General features: G+C 45.9%; 1 protein-coding gene across 3 annotated transcripts; it reads right to left on the bottom strand.

Annotated features, from left to right (window-relative positions):
* Positions 1-6,276: 6,276 nt before the first annotated feature.
* METTL21A (methyltransferase 21A, HSPA lysine) lies at positions 6,277-9,427 on the bottom strand. Of its 3 annotated transcripts, none has more exons than XM_052791181.1 (3): positions 9,044-9,387; positions 7,769-7,880; positions 6,277-6,735 (listed from the first exon to the last, which is right to left on the bottom strand). In XM_052791181.1, the coding sequence occupies exons 1-3, from the start codon at positions 9,188-9,190 to the stop codon at positions 6,359-6,361; spliced, it is 636 nt and encodes a 211-aa protein (XP_052647141.1). In that variant the 5' UTR covers positions 9,191-9,387; the 3' UTR covers positions 6,277-6,358. The 3 variants fall into 3 exon arrangements, with proteins under 3 accessions (XP_052647141.1, XP_052647140.1, XP_052647142.1); XM_052791180.1 differs by having other exon boundaries at positions 6,277-6,756; positions 9,044-9,328; XM_052791182.1 differs by having other exon boundaries at positions 6,454-6,837; positions 7,777-7,880; positions 9,044-9,427.

Here is a 9,427-nt window from a genome sequence, read left to right as displayed (position 1 = left end):
CACAGAACAAAAAAAATTAAGAGCAATTGGGTTTGCTTGAGAAGCTTCCTGGCACAATTGTTGTAATCCTGCTGCCCGCACACAATTCACTCCTCTCCCCACAGCAGTTGACTCCTTCACAAATTTAACTTGCTGATTAGCACCTGGCGTCCAGCAGGCATTACTTCAAAATGGCAGGAGATCTGAACAGGCAATACTGAAGACTGGAAAGAATTAAGTGTGTGGTGTCTCAGAGCAGTATGTACAGGACGGATGTGGAATTATTTTTAGAATAGAACTAGTTCAGTGATCCCAAGTGGGAAAGGGAGGTGAATTTGGAAGGAAAGCTAAACTGTTTTTCAGCCACTTTATTCCCCTTTTCTTAATCTGAGATTTGGCTGCAGGTTTTACAAGCTGCATTCCAGGAAAATAAATCAAAAGGCTTTCCAATTCTTTGACACCAGGAAGTAAAGGTACATTGACAATGTGTCACCCTGCTTTAAAAGATAAAAAAAGCACAACCACCTCTCTTTTGCAGGAGCAATGATAATTTAGCTATAACCCTGGAATCTGTCACTGTGAGCAGGTTTTGAAAGCATACAGTACATTGATGGTTCTCTGTACTGTGCCTGGGAACTCGTTTCCCTGAGCTTCTGAATTTGCTAGCTGTACAAGACACTGATTTTGCAGAAACCTGAATGTATCATGATGCTTAGTTGGTCTGGGAGGAGCCAGACTGATGAAGAGAAACGAGGTGCTGAAATCCTATCTATCTACTGTGTGCTTGTGACAGGTTCAGGTCTGTGGATGGATATGGCTGAAGTCTGTACATCTTTGGGAAAAAGGGACCAGATCCAGTTGGTAAAGAGGGTTTGCATTTCAAGTGTTTGGCCTTGGAATGTGTTTGTTAAATGTATTTAAGCTCTGGCCTGCAAAGAGACTTGCTGGGGCTAGTTTGCATAGCACAAATTGAAGACGGTGACCTGTTTGCATTCTGGTACTGCAAGTGCGGTTTGTGACTTGCTGTTTTTAAGTGGTGAGTTCAGGTCTTGCTTTCACCAGTGAGAGGCAGGAGAAGTTGGCTGTCCTCAGGAGCTGTGTGCAGGCAGAGAAAGGGCCAGGGACAGGCTGTAATGATCCATGGTTGGCACACTTCATAAGCTGACCACTTACTGTACTCACGACTTGGGAGCACTCGGTTCACTCAGTCTTGGCTATGTATTTCTCTAAATTAGGGGATAGCTGAGTGAGACCACAGGGAAGGAAGGCCTTGAGCCTGTTAATTACCTGGAAATGGCCACTCTTAAGAACTAAGGATGTTTGGATGCTCTCCACAAGTTGTGTTTTATCCAGGTGCCACTCCATTTTTTGTGTGTAATGACATTTATTTATATTGAAACATTAATTTTAAAAAGTTCTAGAACTTCAAGTTTGTATGAGATTTGAAACTGTGCTGCTTATATGGACTTCTAGGGATGGGATGGGGAACAGGGCAAGAAGAGGTGCTAGTTGGCAGCCAACCCTTCCACAGACTTGTCCACAGATTGGTTGTTCACTTAAAAAATGAGTTGTTTCTACTCTGGATTTATAATTTGAAATTGTTTTGGAACAACGTTTTTCAGGGAAGCTTCCAGAGCGAGGGTTCTCCCTTTGTAATGTAAGCTGGAAAGAGTAAGTTCACCTCATCTGCATTTCTGATTCTTTACCCAAACCATGTCAGCACAGAACAGGGTATTTGAGCTTGGCTCCCACATACTTGTGGAAGTTAAAAGACTAAATGAAAATCCATTATTGGGGGAAAATAAATTCTTATTTACGTCTCCCTAAAAATCGAGAAACATCCCTGTTGTGTTTTGTTTTGGTTTTTTTTTACTTAATTTTTTGTGCTTTATCTGTGTTTTAAAAAAAATTGTACTGGGTTATAATGCATTTTATTAACACTATGTACATATTAGCTGCTTTGTGTTTCAGAATGGTAGTAATTGCTTTGTATATTAAAGTGATTCTTGTGAATTTGTGAATTATTGTCATAAAGAAGTGCTTTTTCTTACTGTAACCTTTGTGGTATAAACTGTCAACTCCCTTTTTACACAAACATTTATGTGCAGTCACATAAACATGCTTTAAAAAACTCTACAAAGTCTCTTTTTTGAGCAGGATGTTCCATTTACACTAATTTAGTGGCAAATGGTAGCTAGATAGGAATATGGGAAAAGGCATATTTTAAGCAGACTATTCTGTCCTCTCATGATCTGTGGCCTGCTATAAGTATTCATGAGATAATTTTCCCCAAAGGGAAGGCTTTTTTAATCTTAATTAAATTGAATTAGATGAGTGAGAGGTTCAAGTCCTGAAAAACAAAGTTTCTCTTCCAGTTCTGATATTATTAAACCTGCTTTCCAGTATCCATTCTGGTGGCAATTAGTTCCATTGTTTAATAATGTGTGAAAGACTTTTCCCTTTCACAGCTTAAATATGCTGTCTTTCTCACTTTTAAGCATTCCTGTAAACCATGTACTACTGATGTTAATAACAGAGCAGAACAGAAGGCAGCAAACACTGCAAGGATTGCAACCCCATTACGTAATCTGCAAGGCTGGATCCAAACACTGGGATGAAAGCCAGAATAACAAATTCAGCACTGAGGTAAACACACCTCCAGTGAAATCAAGGGGAAGCAGTAAGGTCAGCTCATTATCGCTGGGATTTTGTGGTTTTCACAACTGAGCGTTTTCATAATGCCATTCACGTACTTGCTCAGGAAAATCTACAACTCAGTAATGAAGGAGAATCCCAAACAGGGGTTAGCCCCTGAGGTAAAAACGCAGCTTGGCTTGAATTTCCCAGTGAAAAGAATCAGGTAACACAGATCCCTGTGCAGTCAGTAGGTCAGCTGGTGAACCTGATTCTTCTGACACTGCTGCACCTTGAAGCTCTTTGTCCATAAGATAGAGAGCTGATTTCATACTCTGTGTCTTACTATTAATCAAACATGACTTCAGTTGCAACGACATTTTAGAAGTTTGTTCCCTTGCAGAATGGCATGTTTCTGGGGTGGTTTCACAATCTCACAGCATGTTCACGTCTTACCTGGTCACTTCCCTGTGACTTGGATCCTCTCCCTAAGGTGAGTATTTTGTTTCTCAAGAGACTATTTATGCATTACCCCACTACTCAGGGACCCGTGCCCAAACACATCCTCCCTACAGATGAGTTCACATCATCTGTTACAAAACAGGACCAACGCAGTGGAAACCACCCGAAGGAGAATCACGCTGACTTCTCTAGTGCCGGCATGAACAGGGTGACAGAAGGTGCTTGGGCAGGGTGTTAGTGTAATTGCCAACCAGCCGCTGAAGCGTTACCATGCATCATCTCATACCAGAGCAGAAGCTCACCTGGGACCAGTCAGTCAGGACACTGGAGTTTGCAGGTGTCATCACAGAGGGCTGCTCTCTGTGTGCTCACTCACTGGGCAGTTACGTCCCTGCTACTTCTGCGCTGCACATCCAGTGTGGCTCAGTCCTGACAATCTCCCTGAAGCCAAGTGTGATGGGAATATAAAAAAGCTGCGAAGCCCACCCTGGGACAACGGAAGGCACTGCTCACTGCCTGGGTGCGGGTGGGCGTTAGCACAGGCCAGAGGGAATGGGCTGTAGGTTTCAGCTGAGTTACATTCTCGTGGTTGGTGCCTGCCCCTAAACACTGTAGCTTAAAAAGCAACCAGAACTAACGTGCCTGAGGTTGTGGCCTAACTGCAGCATTCCTGGGTCTGGTCTCCTGACTCTAAAGGAGCGCGCGCACCCCAGTAGCAGTCAGAGGAGAAGGTGTCCCCTTGAGGGGGTGCCACTTGCTGAGCTGGGGAGGGGCCACCAAGAGCTCAGCTCTGCAGGTCAGGGGCAAGGCACTCACCTGAGCAGCCAGTGTCATCTCACGCTTTTCTCCACAAGTACTTACTTACGGGCAGTAGCATGGCTTCAGCCTTCAAACATACTCCCTCGGGTTTGCGTACAGCTGTTGTGTGCAACAGCAACAGAGCAAAAGAAGCCAGGCCTGGTCTCTTCCGGCACGTGCCTGCTCTGGCACGAAGGCTATGGGCTGTAACAGGAGCAATGGGAAAACAGACACTGAAAGCTGCTAAACAATTAGAAAGAGATGCAGTTAAACTGATTTGTTGTAAAAGTATAAAACTTTTACTATGGTCAAAGCAAGGCCTGGAGCAAAGCCTCCTTCTTAAAAGTGTGTAGGTTGCTGCACTAGGCTTTATTCTGTCCTACACTTCATTGCATGCTTTTTAAGCGTGGTCCTACTATAGCAACAGCGCAAGCTGCTAAGGCTCCCAGTATTGCAAGCTGCAGCCTCTTGTGAGGGCCGAGCACAGCCAGGTAGCAGGCTTTTCCCACGGACCAAGTCACATGCACTCACAAGCCCAAGCACCAGTGTGCTGCTTTCTGCCAGCTCCAGCCCGGAGGGAGCCTAATACACAGTGAGCACAGACGAGCTTGGAGACAAGGAAAGACCAGTGGGGAGGACGAGGAGTGGTCAGAACTTACAGCCAAGCTCCAAAAACTGGAGCCAGAGAGAGTGGGGAGAGCTCGTAATTTTTTTCAACCATTGCTCACCCAGTTGATAGGACAGAAGCAGCCATGTCTAGCACATTAAAGCTCATATCATGTTCTGGTTTTAATTAAAGGTGCTGTCTTCCTTCCCTCGAAGGGACTTCAACTCTAGTTCCAGATGGCAAATCCCCAGCCAGCTGCGTAAGTGCTGTTTTAGTGACACCATGTGGCTTCTGAGAATACTGTTGTAAACAAGTGTTTCAGAGCAGCAACTCTCAAGCCCAGTCCAGCGCCAAGCAAGGAACTTAGCTGAAAACATGCGAGAGATGCACCAGAGATGAAGCACGAGACCTTCGGGCCTCATTCATGACAGCTGTAATGATAAATGTGTCCTTTCCACATTACAGTCTGCACATCACTTCTGGACCACAGTCCCTCTGCATCTTTTCCAGTTAGGATGTTTGATGGAAGCAGAAGTGATGAAGAACTCCTAACATCCATGGCCCTGCCGGTGTTTGCTGTTGCCAGTGCCAAAGACATGCACACACGTAAAGCCTGAACCTGACCTGGGGCTTTGTAAGTTAAGTTTAAAGAAAAAACAAGTTCCACATCCACCAAAACAAATGTCCTATCGCAATGCCTGCATTTAGAAGTGTAGCCATCTTCTGTTAGCCCATTGTTTTCACCAGTTTCAGTCTTCCACCACTAGAAAGAGAAGGAAGTCTGCTGCTGCTGGTGCGAGACGGATTCCAGGCTGCAGCATTTTTCACACAGGATCTTGTGGAATAAACACACAGAGGTGTTTTTACAAGCTCAAGGCATGAAATCAGTTACTTAGAACAGCATCTAACTACCACTGTGCAGAGAAAGCATGCCGAAATCTAGACACTGCCCCAAGGTCCAAGTAATACAAGAATAAGTACTCGCCTAGCTACAAAGCCTTTACAGCAGCACCCTCCTCTCCTAAATAACAGCTCTCGGAGACAGAGTAAGCCACAAAAAAGGCAGAAAGTACATTATTTAACGGTAGTTTGAGAGTCAAGGACTGGCACAGGTGCATGTGTATCTGCTCCAAGGAGCCTTGATCTGTACGAGGGGAAGTTATCTTGTTAGGGACAACCCAAGAACCATGACTGCTTCAGTACTGCAGGCATAGCCTCCATGCTTGCAAGTTAGGTAAAAACACCACTGATAGTTCTAAGTTGACTTACTCTGCCATACTAGTTCCCAACACAGGCACCGCCCTTGTTCTTTGTTTCCCCATGGCTCTTCAATTCAGCAGTGACAGCAATAGAACAACTTTATAGCAGCTGCTTTTGTTGGTTTTGCCCTTCAAGTGGCTTTTTACCACAACTTTTAAGATGCAGAAGGCCTGAAGAGTTAAAGCATTTAGCGCTGGAGTCTTAGCTTATATTTCATCCACTTTTACTTTTCTGGAGTTAAAGTGATAACGGGGGGGGGGGGGGAAACACTCTAAGTTTCCCACAGCAATTAATTGTGATTTGATTTTAAACAACAGATCTTTTGATGACATTTTTGATGCCTGGAGATTTCTGCATCTTAAATCAGTTTCAAAAATTATGTTTGATAAAAAGTCAGTGGAAGACCTTCTACAACTCTACTGAGAAATGAAGCAGAGGTTCAATATGCAGAACAGAAGTACAATCCTTGCTGCATAAGACCAAGTGATCAGACAAGACCATCAGAACAAGAAGCCAGTGAAATAACACAACTGCAATTATACGCTTAGGAACAAGTGTATTGAGTAGAAACAAGGTGAGGATTGAACAGCATCAGTAATTTACTAACAAAGCACAGAGTCAAAAGTCATCCTTGCGACTACCTCTCTGTGCTTTGTAGATATGAACATCCTTACTGGAATCATAGTGGACCTCATATACAGAGAAATGGCCCCTCAGCATCTTCAAGAATTTGTGATCCCGTTCATAGCGGATACGACAGGAAAGAAGAATCACAGTTTGCTCTGAGCACAGGTGCTCCAGTGTCTGAAGCAGTTCTGCAAAAGTTTCTTCCAGATACACGATGTCTGCACCCAGGATGAAGTCAAATGCTCCTGGAGGGAAGTTACCCAGGTCTTTTCCCCACGTCAGTTCCTTCACCACAGCTCTCGGACGTAGTTCAGAAGGTAAGTTAGCCTGTACATTTGACTCCAGGAACTCCAGTGCTGCCGCCCTGTCTGTGATGGTAACACGAGCACCTAAGTGATACAGGAGTATATGTCTCAGACATATAATCAATGTCCATAAATATAGCATTTGGAATACAATGCTCTAAGAGCCTCCTTATTTCCTGTTAAACTTTTAACAATTCCCCTGAGCTGCCTGATTAAAAACAAACAAAAGAACAAAACAAGCAAAAAGCCCACTATCTACATACAGCCTACCCTTCATCAGTCACTTAAGAATATAAAGTGTACTCCATATGAAGATTAAGTTGGGTAGGGAACAAAAAGTGTTTTCTGGAGCTTCTTCTTAGTGCGTGAAAGTAGAGAAGTTACTTTCTGCCTTTCCATAGGTGACAGAGTAAGTTACAGGGATTGTTACAATTCTGTATTTGCTCAGTATGAGAGAGGCAGCTAGAGAGCCTCTTTCACAGGTCAGACAAAAGTTATGCCTGTGTGATGTTGCACGGCATGATTGCATTTTGTCAAACTGCTTTGTTTTTATTATTTCAATAGGCACCTTCCACAGCCACTGGAGCTTTGAATTACAAAGTTAACCTGGGACAGTTAGTGCAAATTTAACATAGTACTCAGTCCCTGCCTCAGCCACAGACAGATCACAGGCAAATCACTTCATTTCTCCAGACCCTGCTTTCCCTGTCTGTAGGATAGACTAACCAGGCTTACGCAAGCTCAGAGAGTGGTTTCTGTCGGTAGCTTTTATGAGGACAAGTGGAAAACTAAGCACAGCACTTGCTCCCTGGGGGAGAATAGCTACAGAACTTGATGCTGCTGAGCTGAGTGCCATGGTAACAGGCGTCAGCCTTAACAGGGTCCCACCATAAAAGTAAACTGCAGTGGCACCATCGCTACAATAAATAACGCAGCAGGCTCTGAAGTCTAACAAGAAAGGAAGATGACTCAGACAGGAAACATCACAGTTCATGTATGTAGCTTTGGTGTTAACTTCTACCAGGCATGTAGATGTTAAAGTGCCAGTTTTACTACAGTTGTAAATTGCTTTAAACAAACAAAAAAAAGCCCTTACCTAATAACGTGGCCACTATTCCCAGCAATCCAGTTCCAGCTCCCAGCTCGATCACAGACCGATCCCTGAGATCAATGCCTCCCGTCTCCAGATAAGCACACAAGACAACAGCCTAAACCAAGAGACAAGGGCAATTAAGCACAGGGCTCACTTCAGTCATACCAAACACTGGATTTCTGATTTACACTGAGAGAGAAGGTTATGGGAAGGATCAGGCACTTCAGGTCTGTCGTAAGACTTTGTTCAGCTCTTCTCCACCTCTTGTGTGCACGTGTGGTCTTTTTATGAGTTTTACGTAAGACTCTTATAGGCAAAAGCAAAAAAGAACCACGGAGACTACAACTCAGACGTAGCAACACTGCTTCATGAATCCCCCAAACATAACAGGAGGCAGAAAGAGTTGCATTTGGAAAGGAAAAGCTGGGGCGTGTCAAACACCGGTGAAGGAACACAGTATTGCAGAAGTGCAAGATAAGGTTTCACAGTATCTTGCGTGGTACTTCAGAAGGTTTCTGCCCAACACTGGCATGCCATTAGGAAGGACATAGGGAGAGTAAAGTAATAACACTTCTATCTGTTTGTATCTAATGTGTGTTACATTTTACAGAAATCTCGACAAGGAGCGCTCTCCATAGCAAGTTCTGTCAAAGATGATGTCAGGGAAGACTAACAGCCCTGTGCACCAATTCATTTCAGGAGTTTGCTAACATTGCTACGCTTGTTCTTTAAAGCTAGAGGTGAAAGTGCAATCTGTGTGTGGATAGAGACCCGACCGACGGGAGGCCCTTGGATTCCCACAGCGGTGCTGCGACCGACTGCCCTGCAGCCTCGGGCCCGCCACAAACCCCTCTGTTTCAGACGGTTCTTATCCCCAAGATAAGTCTATCAGCAGTCCTGCTCGACGCTACAAGCAGCAGGGTCTGTACTGTGCGCCGAAGGCCGTTAAGCAAACATCACCGGCCACTGTTAAGAAATGGGTGAGAGTTCTGTCAGTTACCCAGACTACCTCCTGTATTTGGCACTGGCTGTGCAGGGTTTAAGGTGACCCGTTTCCCCTGCAGCCCTCCAGGATCTCTTATGAGAAAAAAAAAAAAAAGGTAAAGCAGAGTTTAACGTTTTCTTTTTGTAAAAAAAACCCAAACAACCCTTACAGGAAAAAAGCCTTCCCTTAACTCAATGTTAAACAATTTTCTAAGGTGGTTCTGAAAGCTGGGGCAAGCGCTACCGGCAGCCGCCACCAAGCACAGAAATACTTCGTTTGGTGCGAACACCTACCGCATCCCAGACCACCGCCGCCACCCCCAGCCGCCGCCAGTCCTGCCTGAGGCGGATGGTGTGGCTGGCGAAGCGGTAAGTGGCCGACGGGCTGTGCAGCTGCCGCGCTCCCCAGCCAGCTCCCTCCTCGTAGGGCACCAAGGCCATCCCGCCGCCGGCCGAGCGCCTTCCCGCCTCGCCGATCCCGCGGCCTCCGCGCCCGCCGGGCAGGAGCCAGCCCCGCCGGCCGGGCCCTCCCCGAGCGCCTCGCTCCCCCGCCGGCCCGCCCTGGCCGCCGCCGGGGCCGGGGCCGGGGCTGCTCCGCCCCGCGCCGCCGCCCGAGGCCTGGCCGAAGGCGGGGGAAGGCCCGGCCTGGCAGCCGCGGGGGAAGGCCCGGCCCCTCGC

Source organism: Harpia harpyja, chromosome 7 (genome assembly GCF_026419915.1).
Source record: "Harpia harpyja isolate bHarHar1 chromosome 7, bHarHar1 primary haplotype, whole genome shotgun sequence".
In the NCBI taxonomy this organism is placed as follows: Eukaryota; Metazoa; Chordata; class Aves; order Accipitriformes; family Accipitridae; genus Harpia; species Harpia harpyja.
The sequence above is the reverse complement of the archived record's forward strand: the minus strand, read 5'-3'. Positions and strand labels throughout refer to the sequence as shown.